General features: G+C 37.2%; 1 protein-coding gene across 1 annotated transcript in view; it reads left to right on the top strand.

Moving 5' to 3' along the window:
- The window catches only part of LOC141630447 (uncharacterized), a 62069-nt gene extending 44235 nt beyond the window's left edge, over window positions 1-17834 (top strand). Inside the window, exons 2-7 of the mRNA XM_074443267.1 lie at window positions 16058-16158; window positions 16364-16487; window positions 16585-16714; window positions 16808-16968; window positions 17072-17188; window positions 17326-17834. Coding sequence (XP_074299368.1) covers window positions 16058-16158; window positions 16364-16487; window positions 16585-16714; window positions 16808-16968; window positions 17072-17188; window positions 17326-17739 — 1047 coding nt within the window. The 3' untranslated portion in view covers window positions 17740-17834. The remainder of the gene's footprint in view (window positions 1-16057; window positions 16159-16363; window positions 16488-16584; window positions 16715-16807; window positions 16969-17071; window positions 17189-17325) is intronic.
- Window positions 17835-18901: the final 1067 nt, after the last annotated feature.

The following is an 18901-nucleotide window of genomic DNA, read 5'->3' as shown; positions in this document are numbered from 1 at the left end:
GAGCTTCTGTTCCTGTTCACTCTGGTCGATCGACTGGGTGATGTGGTCGATCGACCATGTTCGCTGTTGTACCTGTTTTCGATCATTCCCCTGCTGTGTTTGGTCGATTTGCGGAGTTGAGGGAGTCTTTTCTCCACTTTATTCTCCGACTCATTTCTGTTTTCTTCCGTTTCTTTATTTTACACATAATTTTGCGTTTCACAAATTGTTTTCTCGGATTACGCGCGGTATTTTGTTTCTTTTCATGTACTTATGGTAGCACTGCTGGCTACTGAAACCTCCCAGCTCACGCTGGTTTGGGGAGGTTTCCTTTTGCTGCGCTTAAAGTCTTGTGAGTTTCCGAGTTCTTACTTCCTGTCCTTGTTTAGTTAATTTATCGCAAATTCCCGTTTTCCTTTTATTTCATTACATGATTTTGCACAATGGGGACATTGTGTGATTTGTTTTGGGGAAGGGTTTTACGTTGCATTTCATTTGCTTGCATTCACGTTTACATTTTTGTCTTGCATTGTTGTTTATTTTCTCTTATATATACAAAAAATTCAAAAAAAATTTGAAAATTTTCAAAAATTCAAAAACAAATTCACTTTTATTTTAGCATATAGGTCGAGTCGGAACGATAGTATTTCAATGATGACATTGCATTTTCAGCTGTTTTATGCCTAAGCCGTGCTTAATTGACATGTTATTAGTAGAATCATATGCATAGTCTACGAGTTTTCGTTAAACTCTTGCTGAACTTGACACTTGACTTAGATTTTTGGCAAACGACATCATTTTCTGAGATTTAGAGCCTATAACTTGTGTCATTCATGACCAGTTTATCTAGGATTGTGAGTAGTTACTCCTTATGAGACATGTTACATCAATGTGCATAAATATGAACTTAATCTGCTTAATACCTATATGCATTCGGTTTGTGGTTAGTTGACACATGTGGAAGAGGTCACCCCTTTATTCATTTTGCCCATAAGCTTCACACTGCCAAAAATAGCCTTTTTGTCCCGTTAACCACATCCTACATATAGCCTGCCCTTGTCAAGCTAGTAGTTTATGTTCTTGGGATTGTTACTTTATTTTTGGTAGCTAATGCTCATTTTGAGATAATGTTGGGAAGATGAAAAAGGAAGGAAAGAAATAAGAAAAAAATAGAATTGAAAAAAAAAAAAAGAAAGATGATTCGAAAAAGAAAAAAAAAAAAAAACGCATCTTTTTGTCTTTGTAGAGGGCGTTCGATCGACTGCCCATCTTGGTCGATCGACTGAAACCCGAGAAAAAGAGAAAAATCAAAATCACGTGGTTGGAGTTTTGATCAGTTGGTGATTTTATTCCCATGCTTTATTATCATCATTTGAGGAATTACAATTATTTCGGAGATTGTGAGTTTTGTGCTTGCTATTAGCACCGGGTTTATTGTTGAATTTTGAGCAAGAAGTTGGTTGTTGTTATAATTTGGTTCCCTTAGTTACTAGCTTGGCTTTTAACTCCGTTTTTATCCAAATTTGTCTTAGCCTCTTCTTACCCATTACCTCACATATCCATATTTACCTCGGCATGTGTCATGGTCATTTGATTGGTTGGAATGCATATGTACGGTTGTAGAGATTATTTTCATATTAGACTATGAGCATGTTCTTATAGGTCGTAGTTAGGTGAGAGTCATTACAATATTACTTCTTTCTATCTTTACATTTCTCACCCGTATTCATTGAGTAATATGAGCGACCCGTGAGAGTCCAATTTTAAAGGTCTTACAAGGTTGACGGTTCAGCAGTTTTTAACGACTTCATAAATCGTTTGCATGATTCTTATTGCTAATTGATTGTCAGTTGTTGCATTAAATTGGTTTAGGCTATTCGGTTTGCATTTCGCTCTGAGATTGAGCTCGTTCTATTAGGTTTTAGGATCGAGTCTAGTTCTTGCTTGGGGACAAGCAAGGGTTTGGTTTGGGAAAGTTTGATGCGTGTCATTTATATGATGTTTTACACCCTATTTTATACACATTTCAGAGCTCATTTATGTAGTTTATGCTACTATTCTCCCTATTTCCGTCTACTTTCGTGTTTTTGTACATTATTGCAGAAATGTGAAGAATCCAGCGGAAATCAAGCTAAATCCGTCCCCCGAGTACCTTGCATTGCATTTGACATGAAGTATTTACACAAGAAATGAACTTGGTGTGCATTTCGAGGCCTGAAAGATAATTTTGTGAAGAATTAGAAGCGGAGTACCAGCTACTCCAGTCGATCGACTGACCTCCATAGTCGATCGACCAGAGCACGACATACAGAAGCGTCTGTTCAGCGCAGTCAAGTCGATCGACCGGTCACAGTGGTCGATCGACCAAGCCGTTATTTTGACGTGAATTAATATAGCGAGGATTAGGAAGCCCATTGTGTTTTAGGTTTTGAGAATAAAGTTACTTTATATTTCTATATAACGTAACCTGCTCATTCAGATACATTCATTCAGTTTTTCATCATCGGTAATTAGGGTTCTCAAGATTGTTTCGTTTTCAATACAATTTACTTTTGCATTCGGTTTCCGGATCTTTGTTCTGCAATTCTTCTCTCCTGTTTTCATACGGTATTTCCGCTGTTCCTTTAATCAGTTTTATTGGCTTTATTTCGTTCATAGTATAGAATTGCTAGAATAGTTTCCCGGAAGCCAAATTATCGTTTTATGTTAATCATTTGTTCAGTTAATTTAAGTATGAATTCGTTTGCTTTATTTGATAATCTTATTGCTGTTTTTATCATGAGTATGAGTAGCTAAACCCCGTGTGCTAGGATGTAGGGAATCTGTAGTATAGGCGGCATTAGAATAGGGAGACCTGGAATCGCGCCACGGTCGATCGACCGCACACCATGGTCGATCGACTGGCCACGTGAGATATGCTTCGTTTTAATTAATTTAATTGCTTTGTTTGACGAATCGAGTGCACGCGACTAGTTGAATGTTTAGGAATTGACCGACCCAATAAAGATCGAAAGATAGGGAAGGGAGATAGCCTACCTAATTAAGACGACTAGATTAATGAGATCGAAAGATAAGTTAACTTAGCCTTTTAAATCACTTTTCAGGACGAAAGTTAGCATTAGTGATGTTAGGGACCTGTAGCGAGATCGAAAGATGCTACATGTTGAGAATGGACCGAGAGGACTTCTTATTTTTCCGTCTCACGTGTTTGTTTTAGACCTATCTAGTATATTGCCGCCGAAACTATAGTGAACCGACCATCTTAGCACCCTTTTAATATTTGATTTCATCCGTTTATTTAGTTTACTTTTCATTTATTTTCCTTTAGTTATAGATCAGCTCAAAACAAACCCCCTCACACTGTTACTTTTAGACTAAAATCAGACAACTATTAATTGCATCGCCTCCTTGTGGTTCGACCTTGACTGCCACTAGCTATAATAGTAGTTTGGACTATAAATATTATTTTTGGTGCACACAACGACAGGCATCAATGGAACACCATCGGGACAAGAAGAAGGACTTGCATATGGTTTTTATTGACTTGGAAAAGGCATATGATAGGGTACCAAGAGAAGTACTTTGGTGGGCTTTGGCGAGAAAGGGTGTGTCTCAAAAATATATTGACCTCATAAAGAACATGTATGAGGGGGCTAGTGCAAGTGTTCGCACTAATGTTGGGAGAACGGAAGAATTTCCCATTACCATCGGGGTGCATCAAGGTTTTGCACTCAGTCCTTTTCTCTTTGCTATAGTTATGGATGAGTTGACAAGGGATATTCAGGACGATATCCCTTGGTGTATGATGTTTGCTGATGATATTGTTGTGGGAAAATGTCGGTATACTTCCCTTAAAATTAAGGATTATAACGAAATTATAATCTATGAAAACTAGTCATAAATGAAATGCATAAACAAAATAGAATAGGGATTAAGAATCAACCTTTGGTCCTTGCAAATATGGCCTAAGAACAATATCAAAATTGATATTCGCCTAATCGTTGCACCCAAGATGATATGAGAAATGCCCTTTTGTTCTTACTAGAATCGATCCCCAAATTCACTAATTAATTTAGGGTTTTGTGTGATTTTTGATGAGAAGAAAAATTAGGTCAAAAGGAATTAGCAAAAATGATCTCCTATCTCCCCTCTTAAACCGTGAAAAGGAGAGAAAAAGAGGTGAGATCTTTTTTTTCTTTTTTTCGGTCAAAACTCCCAAAAATAGGGAGAAAAATCTCTTCTTATTTTTGGGTAGTTATCAAAATATATATAATGTGTACATTTTATTAATTGTCATATATGTTGTCCCGTTTTAATAAGTCCATACATAACCGTTTGTAGTCGATTTATTAATTCCGGCCTGACAACATTTATTATAACAATCTCGTATAAAATATACTTTAACTATATATATCGCATATTTATAATTTGCTAATTAAATATAACCGATTATGTTTAATTACGAATTAACATCTTAATTCGTTTAAGCTAACATTATACACATTAATTAAGTATAACATATTATATTCAATTTACGAATTGACAGTTAATTCGTCTCAGCTAATATTATTTAATTAGATTAAATAATCGTCTCATCATCATATTGACTAACTGTTTAGTCAAATACATGGACTAACCTTTTAGTCAGGCATCAATGTGATTATATTTTCATACAATCACATCTCTCAAACACATCCTTTAGGTGTGACTTTTAGGGACCAGTTGATCACCGCCATCAGTATGATAATAACGTCAAACTTTCTAGCAAGCCAACCGTTATTAAGTAATCGTTAATCAACTGATAAAATACAAAGTATACCCTTGTGAACCTATAAGAGATTTATAAATGTTATCACACTAATTGTAGAGGACACAAGCTCCAACAATCTCCCACTTGTCCTCACAAGTGTATGTGCGATAACCGATTCTCATATCCTAAAATTTCTCCCACTCAATGTAAAACAATTTGCAAAATCCGTATTCACAAAGGTCGTATTTTACAAGTGATCAATATCAAGAGTGGTTTCCCCGACTAGAGAGTAACTTAACTGATAAACGAATCATCATTCGAGCATGGCCATGCATTTCAGTTACAACTCCTCAAGTGGTCCTGAGAAATAACTAAAGCTGATAAAGGTTGGATATTTTCTTCAACTCGAATCCTGCAGATATAAGCACAGTATGAAATGACCCAGAAAAAATCTGCTTAGCCTCCTGTTACGGCAGACCATGAGAAAGAAACCAAAGTCACCCAAAAACTGCCTTAATCTCAAGAGACAGTCGATAGTCAAAAGAATCGACTCTAGGAACACAATGGACGTCCAATCCACGACCTGGCACCGAATGTTATTAAACATTTAGGACTCCATTACGTTGTCACAATTTATTGTCCTACGAGGTATCGTTATAACTCGCATCTGTGATCGATCAGCCAACTGTTTGACTTATAGCTAGTTGAACCCACCATCAATCGACTGCACAATATAATAGCCAGAGTTATCAGCTCATGTGGGCGATTACGGACCAAAACAAATATAATGTAATTCAGTTCACTTTGTGGCGTTCAATGTTGTTAGTACAATCCACATGAAAAACAAAATATAAAATAAAACGATGAAGTTATAAATAGTATATGAAAAAGATAATGTATACTCAGGAACACGTTTAATTCCCATGGAAATAACGTGCCCTTCATGCTTATCATAATTCAACGGTTTAGTGAGAGGATCCGTGATGTTATCATCCGAAGCTATCTTGTCAATCACTATCTCCTCTTGCTCCACGTAATCACGGATCAGGTGAGCTTTCCGATGTGCATGTCTAGACTTGTTGCTAGACTTTGGTTCCTTAGCCTGGAAGATGGCACCTCTATTGTCACAATAGATGGTGATCGGGTCATTTGAACTAGGAACTATCATAAGTCCTTGTAAGAATTGACGCATCCATATAGCTTCCTTTGCTGCTTCCGAAGCGGTATAGTACTCGGATTCAGTATTAGAATCTGCTACAACATCCTGTTTGGAACTCTTTCAGCTGACCGCAGCGCCATTTAGAGTGAAGACGAACCCGGACTGAGATTTTGATTCATCTCGATCCGTTTGGAAGCTAGCATCTGCGTAACCGATTGCGCATGGCTTAGTATCTCCTCCATAAGTCAATACCCTATCCTTAGTCCTCCGTAGGTACTTAAGGATGGTTTTAACAGCTATCCAGTGTGTTTCACCTGGATTCTTTTGGTACCGACTCATCATACTCAATGCATATGCCACGTCTGGACGTGTGCATATCATGGCATACATGATTGATCCTATGGCTGATGCATAAGGAATACGAAACATGCGCTCAATCCCTTCAGGCTTTGTGGGTGACTGAGACTTGCTCAACTGCATCCCAGATGTCATTGGAAGGTTCCCCTTCTTGGAATTGGTCATGCTGAACCTTTCAAGAATCCTATCTAAATAAGACTCCTGACTCAGTGATAACATCCGTCGTGATCTATCTCAATAGATACGGATTCCCAATATGCGTTGTGCCTCACCCAGATCTTTCATCTGGAAATGGTTCTTCAACCATCCTTTAACTGAAGATAAGAGAGGAATGTCATTCCCAATCAAGAGTATGTCATCAACATACAATATCAATAAAACAATCTTGCTCCCACTCGAATTGATATATAAGCATGGTTCTTCGACCGATTGAGTAAAACCATACTCTTTTATCACCTGGTCGAAACGATGATTCCAACTCCGAGAAGCTTGCTTAAGTCCATAAATGGAACGCTTAAGCTTGCACACTTTCTTAGGATTTTCAGGATCTATAAAAACTTTCGGGTTGTACCATGTACAACTCTTCCTCCAAATAACCGTTTAAGAAGGCAGTTTTCACATCCATTTGCCAAATTTCATAATCATGAAAAGCGGCAATCGCTAAGATTATCCGAATGGAACGCATCATAACTACGGGTGCAAAAATTTCATCATAATGCAATCCGTGCACTTGAGTGAAACCTTTTGCCACTAGTCGTGCCTTTATAGGTATCTGGTTGCCCGTCTACAGAACGCTTTATTTTGTAAAGCCATTTGCATTTTAGAGGTTTTACCTTATTAGGTAAATCAACTAGATCCCATACGTCATTCTCATACATGGAGTCCATCTCGGATTGCATGGCTTCAAGCCATAGCTTTGATTCGGAACAGGTCATGGCACCTTTATAGGTAGCGGGTTCATTACTCTCTAAGAGCAAAACGTCACTCTCCTCGACCATACCAATGTATCTGTCCGGAGGATTAGACACTCTACCCGACCTCCTAGGTTCCTGAGGAATATTAACCGTATCATCAGTAGGAGGAACAACTTCCTCCATCTGTTCCTCGGTTGTTGGTTCTTGAACCTCCGACAGCTCGAAGGTTCTATTACTTGTCTTGTTCTCAAGAAATTCTTTCTCTAAGAACTTTGCACTAGCCGCAACAAAAACTCGATGTTCCGTAGGAGAATAGAAGTAATGACCAAACATTCCTTTTGGATAACCAATAAAGTATGTCTTGACCAATCGCGGGCCGAGCTTATCCTCGTGTCTCCACTTGACATAAGCCTGGCAGTCCCAAACCCGAATAAAGGAAAAGTTAGGTACCGTTCCCTTCCACATTTCATATAGAGTCTTGTCGACAGCTTTAGTCGTACTTCGGTTAAGTATAAGAGCAGCTGACAAAAGAGCAAAACCCCATAATGAATCAGGTACTACCGTGTGACTCATCATGGATCGAACCATATCAAGTAGTGTTCGATTTCTCCGTTCGGACACACCATTTAATTGAGGTGTTCCAGGTGGAGTTAACTGTAAAACGATTCCACAGTCTTTAAGGTGTTGATCAAACTCATTTGAAAGATATTCGCCACCCCGATCTGAACGGAGTGCTTTAACCTTTCTTCCTAGTTGGTTCTCAACCTTGTTCTGGTATTCCTTGAATTTTTCAAAGGACTCACTTTTATGCTTCATTAAGTAGACATATCCGTATCTACTCAAATCGTCCGTGAAAGTGATAAAATATCTATAGCCATCTCTAGCGGTAATTGACATAGGTCCACATACATCAGTATGTATGAGTCCTAATAGGTCACTAGCACGCATTCCAACACCTTTGAAGGATTGCCGATGAGACATGATTCACACGTGCCAAATGTAGAAAAATTGAATGCGGTAATAGTCCCATTCTCGACGAGTTTCTTTACACGTTTTTCATTTATGTGTCCCATTCGACAATGCCATAGATAGGTTTGATCTTTTTCACCAACCTTTAATTTCTTATTATTCACGTGTAATATATCTGTAGTTTGATCTAAGATGTAAATTCCATTCATGGAAACTGCTTTGCCATAAATCATTTCATTGAAAGAGAAAATATAGCTATTATCCTTTATTGAAAATGCAAATCCGTCTTTATCGAGTACGGAAACAGAAATAATGTTCTTAGATAAACTAGGTACATAGTAACAGTTATATAAATATAACTCAAACCCACTAAGGAGCTGGATTACGTATGTTCCTTTTGAGACTGCAGCAACTCGTGCTCCATTCCCGACTTGCAGGTCCACATCACCCTTTGCGAGAGGTGTGATGTTCTTTAGGCCCTGCAAATGATTACACAGATGAGAACCACAACCAGTATCAAGTACCCAAGTTCCGAAACTTGCATGGTTAATCTCAATCATATGAATATAAGATGACATACCAACAGGAGTGATGCGGCCTGCTTTTATGTCCTCACGGTAAACGGGACAGTTCCTCCTCTAATGTCCAGACTTGTGACAATGGTGGCATTCAACGTTACCGTTCTTGCTCTTTGCCTTGCCTAGTGAGCCACTAGTCTCACCAGGCCCACTCTTACCGTTTCCTGACTTTTTAAACTTCGTCTTTCCTACAGTTAGGTCGCCGTGAGCCTTGCCCTTACCCTTATTCTTGTTGGAAATCATGAGAACATCTTGCTTCATGCTCCCACTCAATTTCATATCCTTCTCGGTCTGTACGAGAAGTGAGTGTAGCTCATGACGACTTTTCTTCATGTCATTCATATAGTAATTTGCCCTAAAGAGGGCAAAACCATCATGAAGTGAATGAAGCATACAGTCAATGACTATGCTCTCACTGATTTTGCAATCAAGTGCCTCCAATTTCTCGACATTCTCAATTATGTTAAAAATGTGTGGGCTAACCGGTTGGCCCTTCTGGAGTTTCGCATCAAAGAAGCAACAGGTATGCTTATAAGTAACGATTCTCGGTGCTTTTGAGAACTTGTTAGTGAGCGTGGTGAAAATCTTGTTTGCACCTTGGGCAATGAAGCGTCTCTGCAAATTGGTTTCCATTGCAAAGATGAGTACGTTCTTTATCGCACCCGCTTCCATAATGAAGTCACTATAAGCAAGTGACTCATTGACTCCTACATTGGGGCCTGGGTTTGGCGGTATTGGCTCAGTTAAGTACTTAAGCTTACCGTCAGCAATGGCAGCATTCCGCAATGATGCCTCCCAGTCCGCAAAGTTGGACCCGTCATTTTTCAGATGTGTGAACTGATTCATGTGGTCCATGAAAGCTTTCAGCCAGGACTCGCGTCCAAGTGTGGCACTTGGCATTGGGATTTCGTTATTTCCAGCCATTTGTTGTAACAGTATTATCAAAATAAACGTATTCTACACTGCGAAAAGAAGAATAAATATAATAAGCATACTCATCGTTATGATTTAAGTCTAATGCAATACTGTTATAACGCGAAGACTCAAGCATTTATACAATTGACCTCCCTCAAGAATTATATAAATGATCCCAAGACTTAATTTTCTGTAAATTAATAAGCCAACCTCTTGGCTAATTCTACTGTTAGAATTCTTGGTCGATAAATTTCTGTAAATTCTATCTTTAGTCCATCATAATCACGAGAAACTCTTCGGATTATAATGTTGAGGTAAACTAAGTCAACACAAACTACTTACCCAACGTAGAAGGGGTCATATGGAAAGTAAGGTCATATATGCCTACCGACGAAGAAGGGATTCATAATTGTTTGCCCTTATAAAGACTAGTCTCAATTTCAGTTTTAGAGGAAGATCCCATCAACTTTATTTTAATTCATTTTAAGTGAACTAATATCTAGCATGCGAGAATGAATAAACTAAGGTGATGGCTTATAATGTGTGACATCTGCATGTCTATGAAAACTAACATACAATCTATATGAGTCAATTTTCATGCATTTTAGAAGTATTAGGTGGTTTGGTTTAGGCGGAATATGATGCACTAACTATCATGTGAATGAAAAGCAATAGGAATGGAAAAACGTAAACAAAATAAAGTCCTAGTGTAGCCTATCTACCAAAATGAACATTAAATACACTTTTGGAATCCATCCTTGGATCCGAGAAGCTTGTCTTGATGTTCCATCTTGGTCCATGTAGCGGGAGTGAGCAATTCAATCTCCATCTTTAGTCTTCTTTAAAATTACAATTAAAATTACAAAATAAACCTATTTACATTCTAATTTCAAAACATAATATTTAAAGAAAATAAAAGGAGATTCGAGATCTAAAAATTACATTAAAAATTATGTTTCCATCATTACGAAAACATAATTTAACTAAGGCCACACTAGGTATTACAAATTACAACCGATTGCAATAATACGTAAATAAATCCATTCAACGATTCATTCAACTAAAAAAAATTGCATCAACTAATAAATTAAACATGCAAGACATAATTCCTTAATTATGTAGATTAATTTATCCAAACCACCTATTTAAATGATCAAATTATGTGACAATTCCTCAATTACTCACAATAATTTCAATCTTAATTCTCATTAATCTTGTAATATGAATTAATCCAACATTATTTTAAACTTCTTTAAAATAATTAGGTATCTAAAAATTGTGAACTTCTTCACAACAATTAATCATACATTATTAATTTAATGTATAATCAATATTGGCCAAAAACAAAACAAAAAAAAAAAAATTTTTTTTAATAATGTCTCCGCAAACTTAAAAAAAACAGGTTTTTTTTTCTTTTCAATGCTCACGGCCACTACAAGAAAACAAGACAAAGGCGACAGACATGCTACAGTCACCAATTTGGCGACAGATAAAAAAATTCGGGCGACCAATACCCGTCGCCAATTTGGCGACTATAGCTTTTTATCCAAAAATCCATATGAAATCCCAGGGCGACCGAATATTATCCAATTTGGCGACCGAAAACAGTCGCCAAATTTGGCGACCAATACCCATCGCCAATTTGGCGACCAAAAACGGTCGCTAATAGCCTGTTAATTTTTTTTTTGCCAGTTTCTTCACCCCGTCCCTCATTCATTCTATCATCAACCAAAAAAAAAAATCGCCAAGAAACCCGACGACCCGACGCCACCACCAACTACAACGACCACCGGACGCCACCACTCGCCGCCGCCATCCGCACACCACATCACCACATCACTACCGACCCTTTGTTTTTCTTTTTAATAAAGGTTTGTTTTCGACTCAAATTGATTTAATTACTTCAATCCTTCATATTTTGTTTAAGTTGTGATGCTTATTTAGTATCTAGTTGTAATTTATACATTAGTGATGCTTATTAATGTATGTAGTTGTAATTTAATTAGCATTTTTGTTAATTAATTTGAGTTAGGGTTAGAAATTGGGGTTTTTGTTAAATTAGTAATGTGATTTGATTAGGGGATGTAATTGAAGGTTATCTTGATAATATTAGTATTATTGAAGGTAGTAACTTAGTTTTAGTAATATTGAAGTAGTATTGTTGAAGGTAGTATAGTTTTATGAAGGTAGTATAATGTTAGGATTGTATAAATTTGCCTTATAATTAACGAAATTAAGTTAGAATGAGCATGATGTATAAATTTGTTAAATTAGTAATGTCATTTGATTAGGGGATTGTATAAATTTGCCTTATAATTTTGACAACTTGTTTAATATATAATGACCTAGTACCCGTTCAAGAATTACTCATTAGGAGCAATTCTTGAATAGTCCCCATTTTGGGATCGTTTTCTTTGTCGTTCAAGTCACTTAGGTAGTAAACACATAGTTGTGATTTTATTAATGAGAAAAGAATTTGGTTGCAATTTTCTCCAATGTTCTCTGAATACATATGTGGAATACGTATCTTTTTCCACATTGTGTATTTGGAGAACTAAGGGGAATTGTTTTGCGAATTTTTTCTCATTAATAATTCACAAATGTGTGTTTGCTAGTGACTTGAAACGTACATTGATGGGTTTAGGTTGGAGTGATAAGGACCCAATTGAAATCTTGAAATTAGCATAAAATGAAGGATGAGATAACCATTGCTTTTTTTGTTGAAATTAAATATTATTATTTAAAATGGTTAGTTTGCTATATATTGCTTATAGATTAAAATGAAGAGATCTGAACGTAGCTGGATGTACGAAGAAAGAGTAGATAAGAAGAAACGTCCTATCGCTAGATTTGTAAAGGGAGTTCGTGGATTTATTGAATTTGCTAGATGTCAAGATTCATATGATTTGGAACAACATAAACTTAGGTGTCCTTGTACTAAATGTAAAAACTTAAAATATTTATTTGACATTGAAGTAGAAGAGCATCTTGTTACAAATGGTTTTTTTCCAAACTACTACAATTGGATCTCCCATGGAGAAAAATATTATCCCGAAGAGCCTCAAATCCAACAAAATGACAACCCATATAGAGAAATGGTACTTGATGCCTTTCAGTCTAATGATTTCATTAATGACGATCGTGTACCAATGATTGATGAAGAACAACCAAACCCAAGAGCAAAAGCCTTTTTTGACATGCTAAGTGCTTCCGAAAAAACTTTATATGAGGGGAGTAGAATGACATTGTTACAAGTTGCATCCAGGATAGTTTCTTTAAAATGTGAGTATAATATGCCATTTAAAGCCGTTGATAGTATTGCTACGTTGGTTGAGGATGTTATACCCGATAATAATGTTATGACCCGAAATTTCTATAATACCAAGAAAGTGGTCAAAGGTCTTCAACTTCCACATGAAAAGATTGATGCATGTCCTAAAGGATGTATGCTTTTTTGGAAAGATGATGCTTTGCTTGACTAATGTAAGAAATGTCAAAGGGATAGATATGAGACAAGTGAAGGAAATATTGTTTTGAAGGGGAAGAAGGGTAATAAAAGGAGTGGAAAGAGAAAGAAACCAATATCAGAAAACACATTAATTTATTTTCCATTAGCTCCTAGACTTCAAAGAATGTATGCCACGAAAAATCTTGCCAACCAAATGAGATGGCACAAAGAAAATCCTCGTACACCAGGAAAGATGTGTCATCCGAGTGACGGGGAGGAGTGGAAGTGTTTTGATAGGTTATATCCCGATTTTGCCGAGGAACCTCGCAATGTGAGACTTGGCTTGTGTACGGATGGGTTTGACCCTTTTGGTCGATTTGGTAGAAACTACTCGTGTTGGCCCGTAATGACCACGCCGCGTACAACTTACCTCCTTGGCTTTGTCCGAAAAGACAATTTATTTTCCTCTCTTTACTTATTTCTCGTCCCGATAACCCAAAAACCATCTGGATTTTTATTTACAACCGTTGGTGGAGGAACTGAAGTATTTGTGGGAAGTTGGTGTAGAAACATTTGATGTGTCGAAGAAGCAAAATTTCCAACTAAGAGCTTCATTGTTATGGACTATAAATGATTTTCCCGCATATGGTATGCTATCGGGATGGGCAAATCCGGGCGAAAGGCATGTCCTTATTGCATGGATAGGAGTAAAGCATTTTATCTTCCTAATTCCAAAAAAATTAGTTGGTTTGATTGTCATAGATGTTTCTTACCGGATGGACATATTCATAGAGAGAACAAGAAATCTTTCTTAAAAGGTAAGGAGGTGCGTGACAATGCTCCGGTTCGACTCCAAGGGGATGAGATATGGGAGGCTGTACGTGATTTGCCATCAACTGTCGATGGGACTGAAGAAGAGTTTAAAGAGTTGAAAAAGAAAAAAAAATGGTTGGTTTAAAAGAAGTTTTTTTTGGGAGCTTCCCTACAAGAAAACAATGTTGATCAGACACAATTTGGATGTAATGCACATAGAGAAGAACTTCTTTGAGTTACTTATTCATACGATTATGGATGTAAAAGGAAAGACACGTGATGATATTAATTCAAGAATAGAATTGAAGAAATTTTGTGATCGTCCTAAACTTCATATTCGTAAGGATGGGGCTAAACCAAAAGCCATATTTACTCTTGACAAAGCTCAAAGAAAGGTATTGTGCGATTGGATAGGAAACTTGAAGTTTCCCGATGGATATGCATCCGATTTGAGCCGTTGTGTTGATTTGAAGGAACTGAAGTTGAAAGGGTTGAAAAGTCATGATTGTCATGTTTTCATGGAGCGCTTATTACCCGTGGCTTTTAAAAATTTACTCCACTACGATTTGGAATGCGATTCTGAGAAATAAGTCAATTTTTTAGAGATTTATGTTCCTCCACGATATCAGTTGAGGACATGAGTCGTTTAGAAGACCAAATACCAGAAATTTTGTGTAAACTTGAGATGATATTTCCGCCTTCTTTTTTCAATTCGATGGAGCATCTACCTATCCATTTGCCATATGAAGCTAAAGTTGGTGGACCCGTCCAATATAGGTGGATGTATCCTTTCGAAAGGTTTCTTAATCATGTGAAGAAAAAAATTGGTAATAAAGCTCGTGTGGAAGGTTCTATATGCAATGCCTACCTAACGGAAGAGATTGCCAATTTTTGCTCTCTTTATTTTGAAAAACATATTGAGACCAAAGCAAAATACTTGAATATTGATGAAGCGGATGAACTAGACACAAGTATACCCAAGTGTTTCCAAATGCGGGATGAAATAGGGTGTTCATCACCGGGGAACAAGATTTCTGGATGACAAGGAGTATAACCGTGCCCACCTTTATGTGCTATCTAATTGTGAGGTTTTGGAGCCATATGAAGCTCAATTTGTGACAGATTTCATTAAAGAACACCCAAATGTGAACAGAGAGGATGTTTGGCATAAGCATGAGGATCAATTTCAGCCTGGTTTTGGAAGCATGTATGTAAGCTAAATATTCAAGATGATGTGATAAGACGCTTGGCTTTGGGTCCTTCTCGAAAGGTTGTGACGTGGAATCGATATTCAGTTAATGGGTTTAAGTTTCAAACATTTGACTATGGCAAAATTAAGGCTAAATGCAACTACGGCGTTACTATTTCTTCTCTTGATGGCAATGAATATTATGGCATATTAGAGGATATATTTGAGTTGTGCTACAATGGCCGGGATCGGAGTTATAAAACCGTCTTATTCAAGATTCAATGGAGGGATAATTCCGTAGCTGGAACGAGAGTCCATGATCGTTACAAACTCGTGGAAGTGAATCATACTCGAACCTACTCTCAATATGACCCATTTATACTTGCACAACAAGCTCATCAAGTTTATTTTGCATCTCTTTCGAGCACAAGTAATGATAGACAACAAAAGCAATGGTGGGCCGTTTTTAAAACAAAGGCACGATCAGAAGTTGATACATCTTTTTTCCAAGAAGAAGTTGTATCAGAAACAGTTTTGTCCCCGATTGATCATGATGAAATTATTTATGCAAATGAGATAGAAGCGGAGGAGGAGTTAGAAGAGGAAGAAGAAGAGAATGATAAGGAGAGGGATGGGATAGAAGAGGGGGAAGAAGAAGAAGAGGAGGAGGAGGAGGAGGAGGAAGAAGAAGAAGAAGAAGAAGAAGAAGAAGAAGAAGAAGAAGAAGAAGAAGAAGAAGAAGAAGAAGAAGAAGAAGAAGAAGAAGAAGAAGAAGAAGAAGAAGAAGAAGAAGAAGAAGAAGAAGAAGAAGATGAGGATGATGATGATGATGAGTAAGAGAAGGTATTGAAAGTATACATATCAAAATTTGGAAACAATTATTAGCGTTTTATTTTTTCTTTTATACCTGTTTATTAGGTTTTATTTTTTTGTATCTTATAATAATTATCCTGTAATATTTGCTAACACTTTTTATTCAATTGTAGTACACATGGCTCATGGAGGAGGTAGGCGGCGCGGAGGCTATAGTGAGGGAGGTAGTAGCTCCCAGGAGCGGGAGGAGGACGTTGACCGTTCTACTACGGAGGTGAGTGAGGAGGAGGAGGAGGAGGTTGCTATACCCGACATACGACGGCAGGATGATCCTTGATCCGAATGGTCTTTGGTAATTTTTTATTCATTCTAGTTTGTAATTTTTTTATTTAGTAATAAATGACTTTTTTTAGACATATGTTAATTATACATTATTTTTTTTTCCTATATAATTATATTTTTAACATGTTTGATTTCAGGTTTAGAAGTCAAACAGTTGTTCGTGGTGTGACTAATAGCACCCAAGAGAACATGACACACGACGTTACTTGTTGGAGTAACGCTAGTGATGAAGATAAGGAGATGTGGTTCAACAACTTTCGGGTATCTATTTATAAAATATATATTATTAAATATAATTTATTTATTCTAATTACCTTATTATTAATTTGTTTCTCATCTATGTGTTTACTTTTTGTAGCGTGTGTTCTATTGGCCAACCGACCTTGAGCGCCTAGTTTGGCAAAGGTATAATGACATTGGCAAGAAGAGGCTAAGGGACAACATGTATAAGGTGTCTAAGAGGAAGAAGGCGCCATCTTTCATGAAAGGTATTTAGTTTCTTTTAATACCCGTAATTAGTTTAAATTCATTACATATTTTGAAACTATATTAATTAATAATTGTTATTTTATTGATTATAGGTTCGTCATATGAGGAATATACCAAGTACCGGAACAGTCCTGAGTTCAAGGAAGCATCGGCCCGGAACAAGATCAACAGGAAAGGAGGAGATAAGGACGCGGAAGGTGAGCCTACTCATTATGGAGGGTCTCAATCTTTTCATGATCGTGTGGTGTTAGATGTAAGTTATTTGTCTTAGCTTTTAATTTAATAGTCTTCTAATTTAATTAGTCTCATTAATTATCATGTTTGAGTAACAATTTCCTTGTTTTTTTTTCCGGAAGACCAAGAAGAATAAGGGCAAGGTACCCGCGATTGTTGATCTCTTTGTTGACACTCACGCAAAGAAGACAAGCAAGGGCAAGTTGATCTTCGCGAAGGAAAAAGATCAACAGTTATATGTAAGTGTCAAATAACTTCTAACCATTAATGTTTTATCAATTTTTTAGAGTATATGTTTTATCAATTTTTAAAGTATATGTTTTATCAATTTTTAGATAAGTAACCTCTAACCATTAATGTTTTATCAATTTTTTAGGAACAATTCCTTGTCCGTAGGAAGAACAACCCGGAAATTGATGACAATGAGCTATGGTTTGATCTTGTTGAGGGGTTCCAAAGAGGAGATGTGTATGGAGCCGGGTCGGCAAAAGAGATTTTCTACCCTCCTACAAGAAGAAGAGGGTCAATTTCCTCCCAACAACAACCTTATACCCCAAGTGTCGTAAGTGTGCTCCAAGCTCAATTAGCCGCCAGGGAGAGGCAGGATGCCGAGAGGGAGAGGCGGGATGCCGAGAGAGATGAAGAAATTCGGAGGATGAAGGAGGAAATGGACCGGATGAACTCCTTCTTCGCCAATTGCAACACTGGGTGGCGCCCGCAACCAAAGGATCCTAGAGATCCTAATTATGGAGGTGGTAGTGGAGCGGGAGCAAGTTTTCCTGTTATGTAGTTTTTTAGAGAACATGTTATTCCCGGATAATGTTAGATGACCAAAACTCGTAGTTGTGTGTATGGAACATGATTTTCTTTATCAAGTTTGGTTGTGTTGGCTTCTCATGTGTTCTCTGCTGGAAGTGTTGGTTTATTTGCAGGTTTTTACGTATTTGGCTAGGTCAAAAACGATTTTTAGGCTAAAAAAAATGTAAATTTGGCGACGGATACTGGGCAATTGGCGACGGGAAACCGTCACTAAGTTTCGATCATGAATTAATTTTAGGGTCATTGGCGACGGAAACATGCAATTGGCGACGAAATCGATCGCCAAAATGGCGACAAAAAATGCGTCGCCAAAATGGCGACCAAAAACCGTCGCCAATTCTGAAGATTTGGAGGTGACGTGGCTTGAAAAAAGGCGACTGATGACAGTCGCTAAATTGGCGACCCAACACAGTCGCCAATTTTGGCGACGAGTTTCTGTCGCCCGCTTTAAAAAAATTCAGTCGCCAAAATTGGCGACGAAGTCCTGTCGCCAAAAGCGACTAAACCTAGCTACGAAGTGCGGGCGACGGGCCTTAGTCGCTTTATTCTTAATGGCGACTGTTCTCAGTCGCCTTATATGGTCGCCAATTACCTTATTTGTTGTAGTGGGCATTGTGCAAAATCGAAAAAAAAAAACAGATTTCCTTTTTTTTAATGCACTCGGCATATTCTCAAAACCAAAAAAAATACCAGAAACCCTTTTTTTCCTTTGGTCACGGCAAACAGCCAAAACAAAAAAAACAGAAACTTTTTTTTTCTTTTGCGGCATAATGCCCTAATAACAAAAAACATTTAGATGAACAAATTCGTTTATAGTTGCTATTAGAACAAGATTGGCATAATCATGAAATGCCCTTTTGTTCTTGCTAGAATCGATCCCCAAATTCACTAATTAATTTAGGGTTTTGTGTGATTTTTGATGAGAAGAAAAATTAGGTCAAAAAGAATTAGCAAAAATGATCTCCTATCTCCCCTCTTAAACCGTGAAAAGGAGAGAAAAAGAGGTGAGATCTTTTTTTTCTTTTTTTCGGTCAAAACTCCCAAAAATAGGGAGAAAAATCTCTTCTTATTTTTGGGTAGTTATCAAAATATATATAATGTGTACATTTTATTAATTGTCATATATGTTGTCC

Source organism: Silene latifolia, chromosome Y, assembly GCF_048544455.1.
Source record: "Silene latifolia isolate original U9 population chromosome Y, ASM4854445v1, whole genome shotgun sequence".
NCBI lineage: Eukaryota > Viridiplantae > Streptophyta > Magnoliopsida > Caryophyllales > Caryophyllaceae > Silene > Silene latifolia.
This window is presented reverse-complemented; position numbering and strand designations above follow the sequence as displayed.